The sequence below is a fragment of the Babylonia areolata genome, chromosome 1 (genome assembly GCF_041734735.1).
Source record: "Babylonia areolata isolate BAREFJ2019XMU chromosome 1, ASM4173473v1, whole genome shotgun sequence".
Lineage (NCBI taxonomy): Eukaryota > Metazoa > Mollusca > Gastropoda > Neogastropoda > Buccinidae > Babylonia > Babylonia areolata.
Window position 1 is genome coordinate 5760254 of NC_134876.1, and position 19139 is coordinate 5779392.

General features: G+C 41.6%; 1 protein-coding gene across 1 annotated transcript in view; it reads left to right on the forward strand.

Annotated features, from left to right (window-relative positions):
- LOC143300041 (uncharacterized) overlaps nt 1-15932 on the forward strand; it is a 28183-nt gene extending 12251 nt beyond the window's left edge. Inside the window, exons 9-17 of the mRNA XM_076613630.1 lie at nt 1157-1368; nt 2043-2268; nt 3444-3643; nt 6009-6051; nt 7224-7286; nt 9612-9776; nt 10432-10552; nt 12232-12446; nt 12908-15932. Of these exons, the coding sequence (XP_076469745.1) occupies nt 1157-1368; nt 2043-2268; nt 3444-3643; nt 6009-6051; nt 7224-7286; nt 9612-9776; nt 10432-10552; nt 12232-12446; nt 12908-13980 (2318 nt within the window). The 3' untranslated portion in view covers nt 13981-15932. The remainder of the gene's footprint in view (nt 1-1156; nt 1369-2042; nt 2269-3443; nt 3644-6008; nt 6052-7223; nt 7287-9611; nt 9777-10431; nt 10553-12231; nt 12447-12907) is intronic.
- The last annotated feature ends 3207 nt before the right edge of the window (nt 15933-19139 follow it).

Here is a 19139-nt window from a genome sequence, read left to right on the forward strand (position 1 = left end):
AAAAGGCTGCTTGGTCGTTCAGGGTGCTGCCGAGTGATGCTGTCACCTCCGGGTCAACAATCAGGCGACCAATATCCTGAACCGCCTGCATGCAGGATTGGAACTGCGGCTTCCAGTGACATCTTCCACCTGCCGTTTTCGCCCCTTTCCCATCGCTACAGGGCTTGGAATAGTTGGTGGCGCGGACGTGGACGTGTCCTTCAAGCCTGCGCAATGGAATTTTTAGGTGGAGTGCAGTGTGCGCAGTACTGGCCCCACCCTTTACACCCGTGGTTCATCTGCCATAGCCTAGCAAGCTGGGACGGTGACAGTGAGGTCCTCAGGTCGTAGGTTTTATATCAGACTGTCCTTGTCCTAGCCTCTGGCTCAAAAACCTTCCTCGGAGGCACGGGGGCGCGGCTACTGAAAGTTGGGACATGGCCATGGACCCAGGGTCAATGCATGTCGAGACTGTCCTGCATTCCTTAGCACTTCATGGGTTTTACTTCAGACTTTTTCTTGTCTTAGATGGACTGCCTTCCCAGGCTGTCGAGCTCCATCTGCCCACATGTGACAGGTAGCACAGGGTTACATGGTACCTGTGGCAGGTAGAGACCTGACCTGACCTGAAGTCCAACGCTTTAACCACTCGGCTATTGCGCCCGTTGATTTGTGTTTCATTTCCTGCATTTACGTGTTCCTATTTCTTGGTCAAATCAGGGGTGGGGGGTGGAAAGCAATCCACATAGAAAAAGCAAAATACCCCTGCTGTAACCTTGACCTCAAGTCCACATTTATCAGTCAGAAAGAATTTATTGTGGTGCATCAGAATGTCAAATTTCACTAAGTCAGTTCAGAAACAAGCTCAAATGCACCTTTTGACCTTAAACACATGTTCGTTGTCAGAATGGTTGATTAAAAAAAAAAAATTATTAAAAAATTATATCCATCAGTCCAAATGACATTGAGATAAGTCTGAAACAACCTTCCAGATAAAAATAAATAACTGCAGGGTGGTTTTTGAGTGTTTGTGAAACAATGTTCACTTTGTGTGTGTGTGTGTGTGTGTGTGTATGTGTGTGTGTGTGAGTGAGTTCGTGTATGTGTGCAAATGTGTGTGTGTGTGTGTGCATGTTCAATTGTGTGTGTATGCGTGTGCGTGCGTGTGCTCATCCAGAGGTGCATCATGGAAGAATCAGTGTGCTGAAGTACCTGAACGACCTGAACGTTTTCTGGAACGGAATGAGCCTGGACCTTGATGCCTTCATCCACTCTTGCCCTGAGTGCATCCTCCACAACCCCCTGGGCAGATTGCCTGAGGTCCACATTCCCAGCAAGTCTATTACCACAGCGGAAGGCAGGGAGGAGGAGGAGCCTCACATATCTGAGGTAGGACCATGCAGTTTAACCCCTTCACTGCTGAACCTTAGTGAAATGAGATCAGTCTGGCATGAATTGGAAGTTTGATTGGTACTTTATGCATACTTGTTAAAAATTGATACATAGATAAATGAATAAATAAATAGATAAATAAATAATAAGGAAAATGCTTTTGGAAATAGGCAATTTTCCTCCTGATTTTATTTCTGAGTTGCCATGCTGTGTTCTTCTTTCTTATTCTTCCTTATTTTCCCTTAACTGTGTGAAGAGTCACTGGGGCACCACACAGAACTGTTCACCAGAATCCTCCAGATCTGTTGGTTGTGCGTCAAACAAAGCCTGGGTCTCTGACCCATGCAGCGTTACATGAGTGATCATTTGTGAGACAGGCAGAAAATACGAAAAAACTTAGCCGTATGAAGAGCACAGGAACAGGAGTCATGATGGCTGCTGGAAAAAGAGGGCGCTAGCCAGCGGGACAAAGGGGAGGTTACCTACTTCCGGGAGGTTATCGGCCGTAGTTTCGTTTTCTCCGCATAGGCGGATAGTAGTTTGCACAGGACAGGAATGTCAGACCCCTGCCAGAGTCTGCACTAGTTGGGTCACGGTAAGTATGTGTAATTAAACGTAATTTTAGATAGAAAATTTCCTTTGAACAGAAAAGTCTTACCTTCATGTCCTAGGACGAAGAAGAGGAGAGCAGCTATGAAGACCTGATCCAGTACCTGACTGACGGCACCTTCCCTCCCACCACCACCTCCCAGCAGCAGCAGCAGATCCAACATCGTTCACAGTCCTTCACAATCATCAAGGGGTCTTTGTACTACCAGACCCAGAGAATGACCGACCCTCGACAAGTTCTGTTCTCTGAGAGTTTGAAGCAATCAGCCATTGAGGAGGCTCATATTGGTTAGTGTTCAGATGTGTAATGTTAAGTGTGTTCATTGCCATGTATTGTTATTGCATTGTTCCAAATCTTGGTGAGTGTTAAGATGTTTATTGTTGGCTGCGTCTGCTGCCATATATTTTTTATGGTGTCATTCCAAATCTGTGTCAAAATGAAAATGGTACCTTCGGTATGGGGGCCTACAAGTCCCTTCCACTTTTCTTGACATATGACATGATATTGATATTGTTGAAAATTCTAACAATTGTGTATCCTTTCTTTTTTCCTTTTTGTGTTGAGAATACTCATACATTTTTGTTTCATAAATCCAGGCTTGTATGCCTTTTTGTGTGCATGACTGTGCAGTGTTTCTTAAAGAATGGAATGTAAATGATGTTTGAGGTGGTTTGTCTTTTTGACTGTTGTTTCTCACAGTGATGCTCTAAGCGCCTCACATGAAACAGTACACATACGATAGTGCATTATACCACACAAGAGCATACGAGGACATAGAAGTGGAAAAACAAAGTCTATATACACCAGTATTTTGTGGAAGAGATTTCCAAAACTAAGGTCCCCTGTGTGCATAAGTTTGGAAACCTTAGGACTTGTATCTGTAACTCGACGGGCGCAATAGCCGAGTGGTTAAAGCGTTGGACTGTCAATCTGAGGGTCCCGGGTTCGAATCACAGTGACGGCGCCTGGTGGGTGAAGGGTGGAGATTTTTCCGATCTCCCAGGTCAACATATGTGCAGACCTGCTAGTGCCTGAACCCCCTTCGTGTGTATATGCAAGCAGAAGATCAAATACGCACGTTAAAGATCCTGTAATCCATGTCAACATTCGGTGGGTTATGGAAACAAGAAGAAACCCAGCATGCACACCCCCGAAAACGGAGTATGGCTGCCTACATGGCGGGGTAAAAACGGTCATACACGTAAAAGCCCACTCGTGTGCATACGAGTGAACGTGGGAGTTGCGGCCCACGAACGCAGAAGAAGAAGAAGAAGTATCTGTAACTCAGGATTTCAAAACATGCGGCTTGCTTCCTCTGCCAGAGAACGGCGAGGATTGTGCAAATTGCAGCCTTGTTTGATTGTGATCCCCGTGCAGTGGCTGCATTCTGCTTTCTGAGTAACAGAATTAGACAGTTCCTGTGACACACTGACACAGCATTCTCTGATTTCTTCTCTGCCAGAGAACGGCCAGCACCTCAGCCAGCAGGACACCCAGGCCAGACTGCGGCAGAAGTATTTCTGGTCGGGCATGACGTTCGACGTGCTGACCCATGTGCTGGGGTGCTGCATGAAGGAGTCCCTGTGCACGGCCCCTGTGCTGCACCGTAACCCCGTCATCCAGGAGCGGGTGGACAAGATCCGCTCCTACTACTCTGAAGGGGTCAGTCAGTCTGACTATTTTTTCACTGTGTTCAACTCATTCTACCCCACAGCTACATGCCTACTGCAACTTTTTTTTTTTTTTTTTTTTCTGCCCCATCATCTGCGCCGTTTCAGTGGCATTACTCCCACGCCGCTCATTTAGATTCCCCCATACACGGCCACACCCGGGTTCGTCTGTTGCAGTTCCAGCGTCAGCAGTCCATAGGGAACCATCGATGTTAGGTCGCCTGGAGGCCACACACCAGAGGAGACTCTGTACTGCTGCTGAGTCACTTCGGTGGTGTTCAGTGGTGCCTGTTCTGTTTTAACGTACTTAGGACACCACCTACTAAGCCCCCTACTAACGACAATAATGGCTTAGTCGCGGAGCCAGACTGAGTGAGCGTCTCTCCCAGAGTGGAGACCGCCACCACGTCCCTCAAACAACAGCCCCCCATGAATCTGCCGACGCTGACGACATTGACAGGACTCACTCCAAGCACGGAAGTGGAGGGGTATCGAAACTGAGGTCACCATGAGAGCAGGGCATGAAAGGCCACAGACTTTGAGACTATTTTGTTTATATTGATGACGATGAAGGAGGAGGAGGATGACGATGATGATGACGATGTTGCTATGGAGGTCTATTTTGGTTTGGGACTGCATGACAAGGCTGTACTCTACACTTCCTGTCATAATGATATCCCGGCGTTAACCAGGCCCGAGAGATACAGACACTTGCAGTGTTGGTCAGGTAATTAGAGCAACACACCCAAAGACGCATCCTTGAAGTGGATGACACTTGACTGTGTGGTCCCAGTCTCCCCATTGAAGCCCACAGCACACTCAACTCTGGGTAGGAGCCGGCCACGGGCCGAAAAACCCACCTCCGCTGGGATTCGAACCCGTGTCTTCCCAGCCATCAGTCCGTGACGCTAACCACTTCGCCACGGCAGCTGGTTGCCTACTGCAACTTCCCTGGACCAGCTTTACATGAGACCACTGCAGAAGAAACAGTGTGGTTCACTAAAACGGAAAAAAATGATGGAGAATTGTTGACTTAATCAGTCAAACAAAGCTTTGTTTTAATTACACATACTTAACCGTGACCCAACTAGTGCAGACTCCAGCAGCGGTCTGACATTCCTGTCCTGTGCAAACTACTATCCGCCTATGCGGAGAAAACGAAAGTAACTACGGCCGATAACCTCCCAGAAGTAGGTAACATCCCCTTTGTCCCGCTGGCTAGCGCCCTCTTTTTCCAGTAGCTTTATTTTCATGCTTCTGGAATCCGTAAACGGTTCAGTTTAGAATGTGAACTGCACCAAGCAAGAATAAATGAAATTAGAATAGTGTGTTGGTATGACAATACTCGTACCTGGTCCACAGGGGAAGTTATCACGGTACGAGTTTCACGTACCTGGAGTAGAATTAGTTGAATTTATTTTATTTGTATTGTGTGGTGTTCAGTGTACTGGTTTTTGTGTGTGTGATGTTGTGTAGTGTCGATAAGATTTTTTAAAAAAGTTTTATGATTTGAAGTTGTTTGAAGGGAAAAATGAAATGTGTTAAAAATAAGGTTTTTAAACTGAAGTAATTGTTTCAAGTGCTGTCAAAAGAGGGCGCTGCATAAGCACACAGAAGGGAGGTAACATACTAACCACACCTACTTTAGATTTATTACTATGAATGGAGTGGTAGTTTGTACTGGAATCAAACCTCTGCAAGAGTCTGTACCAGTGGGTCATGTCAGGTATGTTAGGTTAATTGTAATGTTTTGGGGGTGGGGGAAATTCCTGTTGATTTTGAATTTAATGAATAAAAGTGTCATCACACTGTCATCATAAGTTTCATCATCTTGTATATGATTATTTGTTCTGAAACATGAGCACACGGTCTCAACAAAATCTGCCCGTCTACATCAGTTCCTCAATGCCCCATCTGGTAGGGGATTGGGATAATATTGGTTGAAGAAAAAAATGAAAAGAGATAACTACAAATAAAAAGGCATCTGCTTGTTACATTGCTTATGTCCATGACTTCTGCCGCTTGCCAAAACTCATGAAATGATTTTAAAGGAAACGAAACCCACCTTTCTTCCCTTTCTTACCCCTCACATAAAACAAAAAAATTCAAAGAAAGAAACTTGCAGTTTTAGGATATAAAGGAAGGATATTATGACACAGGCCTTTCTCTGTCATTTATGTAAAGGGGGTGAATGCACTTTGTTTTTTGTCACTGAAATCAAAATACGTTTGTTGACTGAGGATTTGTTTTTGGGCGGTGGGATGGGGGCGTGGGGGTATATATTTTCAAACTGTCACAACAGGTTCTAAAGTGTAGTGATACCATTTGACGAATTGCATCTCATATTCTTTCTTCAGATTCCAAAACTGGACACAAGTGCTATCAGAGCCTCAGAAATCAGTGAGTTTCAGATAGTCAGTATTATGGTGTGTAGTGTGTGTTTGCCATTATTATATGTGTTTTCTTCGTTTCTCTCTCTCTCTCCCTTTTTGAAATCATTATATATATATGTATATATTTTTTGTTGTTGTTGTTTTTTAAATTATTTTTTCTTTTTTAAAAATTTTTTAAATATTTTTTTTATAGAGAGTAACAGTTTTATTTGTGTTATGGTAGTGAGTGTGTGTTTGTGTGTGATATGTGTGGGTGTAATATGCATGCATGCATGTGTTTGAATGTGTATGTGTATGTACATGCTTGTGAAATTGTGGAAATCAGTGTTCTAATTTGGAATATATTTCTAGTCATTTAAGAATAGATCAAGTATTATTGTTGACAATATCCAATATGGTTTATCCATTGGAAGAAAGAAACACAGTTTGATGGAATAATTTTGTACATGTTCATGGAGTTTATCCCACAAAGTAAAGGAATACACTTTGATGATATATGATTATGATGTATCCATTTCAGGAAAGATACACAATGTGATAGAATGAATTTGTATATAAATACACAGAGTTATCCCACACAGTAAAGGAATATACTTTGATGATGCAGTTTTGTGGAGTGATGGCCTAGAGGAAGCGAGAGAATCTGAGCGCGCTGGTTCAAATCACGGCTCAGCTGCCGATATTTTCTCCCCCTCCACTAGACCTTGAGTGGTGGTCTGGACGCTAGTCATTCGGATGAGATGATAGACCGAGGTCCCGTGTGCAGCACGCACTTAGCGCACGTGAAAGAACCCACAGCAACAAAAGGGTTGTTCCTGGCAAAATTCTGTAGAAAAATCCACGTTAATAGGAAAAACAAATAAAACTGCACGCAGGAAAAATACAAAAAAAAAAGGGTGGCGCTGTAGTATAGTGACGCGCTCTCCCTGGGGAGAGCAGCCCGAATTTCACACAGATAAATCTGTTGTGATAAAAAGAAATACAAACAAAAAATACAAAATACAAAAAATACCCTGCACATGAAAGAAATACTGTTTGATAGAATAAAGTTGTATATACGCAGAGACAGAGACACATGAATTTAAGGTCTGACAGGAAGGGGATGACAAAAAGGTATAAGAATCCCCAGCCTAGAGACACTGGCACCCATCAGTTCAAGTTTCTTTTTTTCTGCTGCAGGTGAGACAGCCACTGCCAGCAGTGTGGACACAGACGTCACGAGAGCTGTGGAAAAAATCGTAGGTCGGTGACTCCACTTGTTAAATTTGTTTATGTAGTAAGCTAAATAATAATAACAATCATCATATGGGGTCTTGTTTGAGAATGGTACTCCGCTCTGGAAGCAGAACCACCATGCTTTACAGTAACAGTGTAATTAATGATTGATCAGTTGATCGTTTTTTAGAAGAAAATTTCTGTGACAGCATGTCAAAGAGCAACTAAATTACAAATTGCATTAGTAATACTGATTGTTTTTAATAGTATAAATCTACTTGATACAGACTCATGATCATGATTATAAAAACAAAATGTCATCATCACCATTGTCATATTTGTCATATATCGAACCAAGTGAGCTATCAAAAAACAAAACAAAAAACGACAAAAAAACCCACACAACAAAACAAACAAAAGACACTCTGACAGTGCCTTTACATAGATATTTTCGCTTGATGACATATTGTTTTTGACTCATTTGTGTAAACAATGTGAGTCTATGTTTTAACCCGGTGTTTGGTTGTCTGTGTGTGTGTGTGTGTGTGTGTGTCCGTGGTAAACTTTAACATTGCCATTTTCTCTGCAAATACTTTGTCAGTTGACACCAAATTTGGCATAAAAATAGGAAAAATTCAATTCTTTCCAGTCATCTTGTTTAAAACAATATTGCACCTCTGGGATGGGCACAAAAAAAAAAAAAAAAAAAAAATAAAAAAGAAGCCAAATTATATGCAAACTGAATTTACTGTTATATTTATATTTTTTTCATTCTCTAAACTTGTGGCTTTGATCTGATATTCTGACACAACAACAAGAGCAGTCATTTTTATCATTTTTTGTTAAAACAGGAACTTCTTTTGCTAAGCATGGAAGTTATATTTATTTTGCATGTCTTTGGTACAGATAGTAAAAAAGGGAAATTAATCTGTAATTAATGCTAGGCGGCTTAATTTGCTTTAAACTGATCTTTCTCATCTTAAACATTAAATTTTGAAATTATACTCAATACATAAAAAGTTTGTTTGTTTTACTCTCAGTGTACAGGGCTTTCATTATGTTCATTCGCCCAAGTGGTCTTTTTCGGAAAATACTAAAATCAACACGACAAGTGGACTTTATAGATCTATTGGCTGAGTCCTGAAGGTCATGGGCAAAAATCAATTTTCTTACACATATTTATACATATTCAAAGTGCGTGCTAATATTCTTCGCGAACGCGAACGACGCCATTTTGTTTCAAGTTGTTGACCTGCCCGTTCAATCCTATATTCAATGGACAATACACAATAACGTGATGGAAAGTTGGAGAAGGAGACCATTAAATATTTATTCAGAGAAAGATTTGTGAACACCTTATCACTTACTGGATTATGCCCCAAACTGCCATAAAAATATCCACAGAATCAGTCAGAATTCACAGTTAAAAATAATAAACCATGAGAGTTAACACCCTTGAATTGATGAAACGCAAAAATTTTGACTTTTCTCAAAATGAAGTCCTTTCCACTTCATATGACGTTTAGAAGTACTTGTACTTGGCTCTACATGTTATTAGTTTAACAAAATACTCAATTTTCATATCAACTTTAAAACTATAAAAACATAAAAGAGAAATTGAATCGACCATGTCAACCGGGTGTAACTAAACTTGTACATCTATCTAGATCCAGAGAAAATGGCTAAATGTTGCAGTGTGATTGCAACGATAGCCACGTCTCCTTTACCATGGACTTAAAAAGAATTTTTAATTGCTCTTAAAGATTTTTTGAATGCCCAAGATACACCAGAATAATACGATTTAAACAGCGTTCTCACTGCAAATACCGCAATCGATTTATCGCCCTTTAAAAAAGCATGTTTATATATTATATTTTTGAATGTCAGTTAAGGAGCCACGATAGTGTAATGGATAAGACAGTTTCTTCTCATACGAACACGTCGGGTTTTAATCTGCCGTTAGGACTTTTTTTTTTTTTCTTTTAACCCAAAGCTTAATAATAACAAATACTGAACACATTTTAACGATTAGATTTTTTTTAAAGTGTATCACAAATGAGTCTTGAAGGCCTTGCCTCTCTTGTTTTTGTTTGTCTTTTGTCTTTGTAACTGTTTGCATTGAAAAATCACAGTTTACCATCCTTACAGACCTGTGATAACCTGATGTAATAGATATGTGCATTTTTTTTCATTTTAAGTTTCTTGGGTTTTTTTTTAGCATGGTCCTTACAAACCTGAAATGACAGGTGTCATCAAGTGTGGCAAAAATTTTTTTAAATCTCTGGGTACAAACCCTTCTTCAGACTTCATGTCTTTGCTTTGCTTGATTTAAAGTGTGAAATGATGCTGCAGAGGATGTGGGGCAGTCACTGAGTGGCAGTGTGGACCACAAGGCAGCAGAGAACAGTGAAGGGAACGCAGCGAAGCAGTCGCCCTTCGGCAACATTCGCAGTCGCAAAGACGCCCACAAGTGTCAACACTGTGGGAAATTTGTCAGCGGCAATGTCGCGTACAGGAGTATGTTCATGATCCTCCTCGTCCTTGCTTTTACTCAGTCATTTCTTAATGTTGGTTGACAGATGAATGTGTGTGTGGCCTGCTTGGTGAGATATATATATATTTTTTCATAATACTTTTGGATATGGTGTATATTAACTATGGATATGGTAAATATATTAACTGTTTTCAAGTTTGCAAGTTTTCATTTATGAAATATTAAGATACTTTCATGATGTGGGTACAGGCTGTTTACTGTATGAAGGAATAGATCCCAGATATAATCAGAAAAATAAGAATCATCATCATCATCTTCATAAATGATGATAATAATACTGAATGGTATTTGAAAAGTGCATTTTCCTAAGAAAATTCAGACTCAAATGTGCTGTTTATGGGTATTGATGTGTGTGTGTGTGTGTGTGTGTGTGTGTGTGTGTGTGTGTGTGTGTGTGATACTTTCTAGCAATTCACAAAAAAATAGCCTCCCCCAAAAAAGATTGGGCACCAGTCGGCCAAGACTATATTATTGGAATTGGTCACACAAAGTCTGCACCATCATAACTTTACATTATTTCATGACAACAAAATTGTCAATCACCACCACCGCGACTGCTGTTTTCAGTTGTCATTTTACTACCTGTCATAACCTACAGACTCTAAACCTTTGTTCCAGTTCACCTGTACAAGCACACGGGTGTGAAGCCCTTCACCTGTTCCACCTGTGGCAAATCCTTCACCACCAGCAAAAGTCTGCAGGTTCATACCAGGAAGCATACAGGAGTCAAGCCATATCTGTAAGAAAGATTTATGTGTGTGTGTGTGTGTGTGTGTGTGTGTGTGTGTGTGTGTTGCATGCATGTGTACATGTGTGCATGTGTGTGCATGTGTGTGTAGCATTTTTTGGAGTCTGCACCAGTGGGTCACGGTATGTATGTCAGATTAAACGTAATCTTAGGAAAAAAAAATCCTTTTGCTGTTGGTCTGTCAAAGATGGTTTAAAGTTAAGTTGGAGTATCGAATGTGTTGGAATGTGAGCTGAGTGTGCCATGGGCTCGAACGGGAAGACTGGGACCACACAATCAAGGGCCATCCACTTCATTGGGCATCTTTGGGAGTAGTGCTCACAAATCCTGACCAATGCTGCTGGTGTCTCTGTCTCTTAGCCTGGTTGACTCTGAGATATGTTTTCCTTTGCAACACCTGTGGGAAGTGCTGCACATCCAGAATCGGCCTCTTCTCCCATATGAGGACACACACCGACAGATAAGCCTGCCTGCCTACTCATCTGTCTCCATTCAGCCTTGTCAAGTAGTCCCAACCCTTAAATGAACGTCCATAGCAGCATCTTCATCACCCCTATAGTCAGTCATCATCATGGAAATCTAGAAAATGAAATACCCCAAATTCTGGGGTAAAAAAAAAATTCTGTTGGAATGGTGATGTGAAATTGTAGCTCACTGTTTGATGCTCAGTGTGTTTATTTACTGTTCAATTGATGAAGTTATTTGTGACATTTTGGATATTCAGCTGATATATTTAAACGCTTGCTTACAGTTGAATGCTGTTGTGAAGTTGTTAGTAGTTGGTGTACTGCTTTTTGATCAGCTGTACTTGTGTGTACACTGTTTAAATTTTGAGGTTATTGGTGTAATGGGTAATCAGCTGCTACAGTAAATTGTCTTTCACTGTAACTTATGATAGCCTGCTGTTAGATCTTTAGTTTGTTCGTTTTCTTTGTGACTGTTTGAGTTAGTTTTGTCTTGCTAACCATTGAAAAGGTATGGAGGAAGGTGGCAGAATGGTTAAGACGCTCAGCTGCCAATACAGAGAGTCCGTGAGGGTGTGGGTTCGAATCCCGCTCTCGCCCTTTCTCCTAAGTTTGACTGGAAAATCAAACTGAGCGTCTAGTCTTTCGGATGAGACGATAAACCGAGGTCCCGTGTGCAGCACGCACTTGGCGCACTGAAAAAGAACCCATGGCAACGAGAGTGTTGTCCTCTGGCGAAATTACGTAAAATGAAATCCACTTTCATAGGTACACAAATATGTAAGCATGCACTCAAGGCCTGACTAAGCGCGTTGGGTTATGCTGCTGGTCAGGCATCTGCTCAACAGATGTGGTGTAGCGTGTATGGATTTGTCCGAACGCATTGACGCCTCCTTGAGAAAGTGAAACTGAAACAGACTGAAACTGAAAAGGTAATCAGTTGTGACAGTTTATTCTCATGCATTGAATATCATTTCAGCAGACTGATAAGTAGAAGGACAACTCATGATACGAATTAAGCAAGTAAATAAATTCTGGAATGTATTATGTTGTGAAGAAATGATTGGGTCATTGCCTCTTTGCCCTGGGCAATGGTTCATCATGTACAGTTGTGTGCATCATAAATAACATTTGTGCATCATCATGCTTAAAGTAATCCTCAGTTTGTTTTTTTATTGTGGTTTTATTTTTTATTTTCTCTTCCAGATGCAATCAGTGCGGGCGTGAGTTTTTCCGCGGCACGTCATTTAAGTACCACCTGAAAACCCACACCCGAGCTCAGGTGACGCCATTGCCCTGTGACCAGTGTGATCGAGAATTCCTCACCAAGAACCGTCTGGTCAGACACAAACAGTACAAGCACCCAGCAGAGCCCAAGGTGTACATGTGTGGACACTGCGGCAGAATCTTCAGACATGCAAGTGAGTGTGAGGACTGGAAATACACTTTGGTTGTGCTGAGGTGTGTTTAGAGAACATGTGAGTGAAAGAAGGGGGGTTGATAATTGTGATTTTGTAATTTTATAAACAGAATTTTGTAGTGTTTGTGTGTGTGTGTGTGTGTGTGTGTGTGTGTGTGTGTGTTCCTCTGAACAGTGATTTTGCTGAACTGCCTGACCAATCTTAATGTTTGTACTCATTTCTTTAATCAGTGTTGTTCTTTTATTTCAGTATATTTTCATGATATAGATTGAAATATATTGTGGAAAAAAACAAACAAACATTTCAATTTGTTTGTATATAACTGCAAAAGATTGTATAAAAAGAAATTGTTGATGTGTTTTCTGATATTGAAACATGAATTGTTGGCTTAAAAAAAAATGTATGCATTTGTTTTTTTGTATTTTTTTAGAGTTTGACAACCCTTGTTTTTGTTTGCGCAGGGAGCCTGAAAACCCACGAGCAGTCCCACTTCATGAAGTACAGGTGCCAGGTGTGCAAAAAGGAGTTCAACCGTGCAGACCAGCTGGAGTCCCACACCAAAGCTGGGCATGCAGACCCTCCCAAAGCGAAGATGGTGGTGGGGGCACAGGGGCAGAAATCCACTCCACCCCTCCACTCAGCACCACCCCCACCCCAGCGGCCACAGGAACCAGCCCTTCAGCAGCAGCAGCAACAGGTGCTGCCGCACATTTTATATGCCAATCCACAGACCCAGGTGGTGCAGACGATCCGGCTGAACACGGGCAACATCAGCGAGATTCAGTGGACGGAGGAGGGCCAGCAGGTGGGGACCCGTGCCATCATCATCACCACGGAGCGGCCCTCCAGCCATTTCACCATAGAGGGTGCCGTCATGGAGCAGGTGGCCAGCCAGATCACCGCCGTCAGCGAACAAGGGGCCGCCGGAGGAGGAGGGATCCTCACCATCAGCAACCACCCCCCACCTCCCCCCGTGGACCTCCACCACAACCACCACCTCACCCTGAGCGAGCATGCTGGCGGCACTGCGATTCAGATCAGCGAGGGTCCCGCCCCTGCCGGAGCTCACCTGCCCTTGGAGGGCCACCAAGTGTTGTCAGTGTCGGAGGGTCAGCAAGATGCCAAGGCCAACCTGGACACGTCCTACCACACCCACACGCCTACATTTTGCCAGCCCACCCACATGCCTACGTTTTCCCAGCCCACCCACACCACTGCTGTCTCCACTGCCAGCATTCCCCATATCCTCACCCAGGTCCAGCTCCCGGCCCTCTCCTCCTCCTCCTCCACCTCCTCCCAGAACATCCAGAACCCTGTCCCCTCAACAGCGGTGGTGGGGGCGACAGCACACCTGCCGTCTCTGCACAGCCTGCAGCCTGCGGAGATGGTGTTGCAGCAGGAGGCGGTGCCGGTGCAGTACGAGGTGGAGTGCCTACCTGACCCCGGTCAGGCTGATCTCAGTGCCGTCCACCTCCTGGCTCAGGCCAGCATGGCTGATCAGGGCGTGACGCTGCGCCAGGCACAGGACTTCTGAGCTGTTCAGTTCAGTTCAGTTACTCAAGGAGGCATTACTGCATTCGGACAAATCCATATATGCTACACCACATCCTTGCTGAGCAGATGCCTGACCAGCAGTGTAACGCAACACACTTAAGATAGTGTGTGTTGTGTGACATTGGACTTGCAGACAGAAGGGAAAGAAAAAAAAAAAAAGGAAACAAGAGAGGCAAGGCCTTCAAGACTCACTTGTGATACACTTTAAAAAAAAAAAGATCTAATTGTTAAAATGTGTTCTGTATTTGTTATTATAAAGCTTTGGGTTAAAAGAAAAAGAAAAAAAAAAAGTCCTAAGGGTAGATTCAAACCCTGCGTGTTTGGGTGAGAAGAAACTGTCTTACCCATTACACTATAGTGGCTCCTTAACTGACGTTCAAAAATATGATATTTAAATATGCTTTTTAAAGGGTGATAAATCGATTATGGTGTTTGCAGTGTATCTTGGGCATTCAAAAAAATCTTTAAGGCAATTAAAAATTTTTTTTAAGTCCGTGGTAAAGGAGACGTGGCTATCGCCGCAATCACACTGCAACATTTAGCCGTTTTCTCTGGATCTAAATAGATGTAAAAGTTTAGTTACACCCGGTTGACACGGTTGATTCAATTTCTCTTTTATGTTCATTCTAGTTTTATAGTTTTAAAGTTGATATGAAAATTGAGTATTTTGTTAAACAAATAACATGTAGAGCCAAGTACAAGTACTTCTAAACGTATGAAGTGAAAAGCACTTCATTTTGAGAAAAGTCAAGACTGGAAATTTTCACGTTTCATCAATTCAAGGGTATTAACTCTCATGGTTTATTATTTTGAACTGTGAATTCCGACTGATTCTGTGGATATTTTTATGGCAGTTTGGGGCATAATCCTGTAAGTGGTGAGGTGTTCACAAATCGTTCTCTGAATAAATATTTAACAGTCTCCCTCTCCAACTTTCCATCACATGTTATCGTGTATTGTCGATTGAATATAGGATTGAACGGGCAGGTCTACAACTTGAAACAAAATGGTGTCATTCACGAAGAATATGAGCACGCGCTTTGAATATGCATAAATATGTGTACGCAATTGATTTTTGCCCATGACCTTCAGGGCCCTGCCAGTAGATCTACAAAGTCCACTCGTCATTTTGATTTTAGTATTTTCTGAAAAAGACCACTTGGGCGAATGAACATAGTGAAAGCCCTGTGCACTGAGAGTAAAACACACAAGCTTTTTATGTATTGAGTATAATTTCAAAATGTAATGTTTAAGATGAGAAAGATCAGTTTAAAGCAAATTAAGCCCCCTAGCATTAATTACAGATTAATTTCCCTTTTTTACTATCTGCACCAAAGACATGCAAAATAAATATAACTTCCATGCTTAGCAAAAGAAGTTCCTGTTTGAACAAAAAATGAAAAAATGACTGCTCTTGTTGTTGTGTCAGAATATCAGATCAAAGTGCCAAGTTTAGAGAATGAAAAAAATATAGACTGTTATAGTAAATTCAGTTTGCATATAATTTGGCTTCTTATTTTTATTTTTTGTGCCCATCCCAGAGGTGCAATATTGTTTTAAACAAGATGACTGGAAAGAACTGAATTTTTCCTATTTTTATGCCAAATTTGGTGTCAACTGACAAAGTATTTGCAGAGAAAATGGCAATGTTAAAGTTTACCACAGACACACACACACACACACACAGACAACTGAACACCGGGTTAAAACATAGACTCACTTTGTTTACACAAGAGAGTCAAAAGAAAGGTTGATGCATGCTCTCTGTCTCCTCCACACTATTGCTGAGAACTGCCAGAAGTTTGCACAGGAAATTCAGTTGTGAAGAGACAACAATACAATACACAACAATACAATAATAATAATATTTCTGTTTTTATATAACGCGACTCTCAAACTAGGAGGCAATATTGCACTGGCTCTTAGTGCTTTGGCCTTTGGGAACTATCCCAACGCCGACTGTCCTAAAACCCTCTTGGCTGAGAGAGTGGGGATGTACTTGGGCAAGACACTCTCCACTATAATCAAATTCTAGCCCAAATAGTCGGAACAGCAGTTGCCTCCTCTGTTGTTCTGATGGTCATAGTCGGACACGACTGACTGTCATATATATATATATAATACAAGCATAAGCAAGCTCTAAGCGCTTTACAATCCAGTACCTAAAGTGAAACAAGAAAGCATATAAAAAGTAGTAGAAACATAAAACAGAATCATTAATATTATAAAAACACAATGCATGAAACTCGCAAAGTAACATACTCTCAATACTACAACTGTTACACTCCAACACTCACACACACACAGAGACACACACATTATTAAATGACTGAGATACCATCAATTTTCACTTAAAATACATACATGTAAAAAGGAGCATGATTGTAATCTGCATGCCATAGATTTTATAAAAATTATAAAATAAAGTTTTGGATAGAAAAGGTAAAAGGGGTAAAAATCGGGTCATTCTTCCTGTCGAACCACACCACCACCATCCATCTACCCACCCCCATTCTCTCTACTCACCCATCACACATACTCACATTGCCATGGGCCTGGGACAACAGCACTATTTGAGTTATGACAAGTATTTTTTTAAAGAGATAAGTTTTTTAAGATTTGCTTTAAAGGTAGATAGATGAGTTGTTTGTCTGAGAGCGATAGGCAGAGAATTCGAAGTTGTTGGGCCGAAGACGGAAAATGACATCTTTCCACAGGAGTTAAGGAAGTATTGGGGAACTTGCTGGGAGGAATCAAGAGATCTCAGTGTTCTGTTTGGTAAGTACAGGTTAACAAGCTCAGAAAGATATGAGGGTGTGGTATCATGATTCAGGCACTGAAAGCATAGACAGGCAACTTTATATTCAATTTTGGCTTGAACAGGCAACCAGTGAAGTGTCCGCAGGAGAGCAGTAGCACTCTCTGTCCTTGACTTCTTAAGGACAAGTCGAGCTGCACTATTCTGTATTTACTGGAGCTTGTAGAGTTTATCATTGGGAAGGCCAGCTAAGAGAGAATTGCAATAATCTAGGCGGGATAAAATGAAGGCAACAGCAAGTTTGTTGGCAGCATCAAAAGACAGGAAGGGGCGGATTTTTACTAATTTTACAAAGCTGAAAGTAAAGAACTTTACACAGGTGGTTCACATGAGTTTCCTTCGTGAGGGATGAATCGAGGTAAAAACCAAGATTGCGGACAGAACTTGAGAAAGAAATTTCTGTGCCAGAACAAATGATAGACGTTGTATTTATCTGCTTGAGCTTATTTTTTATTACCAGTCAACATGAGTTCTGTTTTGTCATCGTTCATTTTATAGTTTGTTTTCTTTCATCCACTTTACATTTTCTACACCAGTTTTAAATTTAGAAGCTAAACCATACAAAACAATACTTACTTCTATATGTTTATTGAGGAAATACTTTATTGGCTCTTATGTGTGAATAATGTGAGGCCATGTAATAACCCTGTTTGATTACACATACTTAACCGTGACCCACTAGTGCAGACTCCGGCGGGGGTCTGACATTCCTGTCCTGTGCAAACTACTATCCGCCTATGCGGAGAAAACGAAAGTAGCTACGGCCGATAACCTCCCTGTTTTGGTTCTCTGTGTGTGTGTGTGCATGCATGTGTATTGGTGCATGTGTGTGTGTGTGTGTGTGTGTGTGTGTGTGTATTTCTTTGTGTCTTTATGGCAAACTTTCTTTCCAAAAAACAGGTCTTGGGACAGGATGTGAAGTGTCCACCCAACATTAGAATCTCTGATCATGAACTGGAAGTTGTCCATGACTTTGTTAACCTGGGTTCAGCCATCTCTGACACCATCTCTCTCAACACTGAGCTAAATGAGCGTATTGGCAAGGCTGCTACCACCATGCCCAGACGAGCAATTTATGGAGTATGGAAAAACGGCAAGTTGACAGAACACATCAAGGTCTACAAAGTCTGCATCATGAGCACCCTCCTGCATGGCAGTGAAGTTAGGGCACTGCATGTTAGACAGGAGTAAAAGCTCAATCCCTTCCACATGCACTTCCTCTGAAGCCTCCCAAACATCTCTTGTCAGATGTACAAAAATGACAGACTGCTTCCATAAAAAAGGAAGCTTATATTGTGCAAAGATGTACAAATATAATGATAAAGATGATAATGATGATGATGATGATGATGGTAATAATGAGATTTTGTGAAGTGCATATTCTCTGGCAAAGTGAAAATATTCAATGAGAGCAGATTTATTCTCTCCAAGAGAAAAAAAAAAGACTGTCTCATTCGTTTGTGTACGTAATTAAGTGAATGCCTGCACCAACCTGAATGCATGCATGTGGTGTACATGTGTTTTCTTGTGGCTGTATTTAAAAATTATTATTAATTTTTTTAAAGTGTCTTCTTCCTCTTCAACTTCCAGTAATTTTCCCTTCTGTCTCTTAGTTCACTGAACAAAACACTGTTTTGTTTTCAGAAGCAATATTCATTATTTGAAAATGTGTATAGTATTAGGACATATGCTTGACTGTGAAGGATGGGAAGAGATGGATTAATGATCAGGAAAAAAAACAAAACAAAAAAAAAACCAAGAGGGAGAGTGTTTAGTTGGGGGGGATTGGGCGAACGGAAACAACTGGGTTGTTAGAGCAGGATTTGTCCATGTACAATGTGGATTTTTGTAGTTGTTATTTTTGTACGAGCATTACAGTTTGTGTGTGGATATGGATGTCACTCCTGTTTCTCACTGCCTCACATTTGTAAGGCATTCAGTTTTATCATACTGCTGCTCTGTCAAAATGTACAGGTGTTGAAACGCTTTGTATGTATGCATGCACGTAACGAACCCCGAGTGTGGGGTCTTCCTCAGCCATGGCTGCATACCTTTACCAGTTAACTCTCTCCATACGAATGGCGAAAGAGATGACGTTAACAGCGTTTCACCCCAATTACCATCATCAAAATATTGCAAGCGGAAGGTTCTTATACTGAAGAGGTGAATGTTGACAAAGAATACCACAATTCTGACGACGGAAGCTAAAGGTTGGGTCATTCAGACACCCACTGGACATCCGAGGGGTCTGTGTAGAGGAGAAGAGAGGACTGGCCGTACTGAGTGAGTTAAGGCTGTGTATGGAATCATAGGGTGTAAGC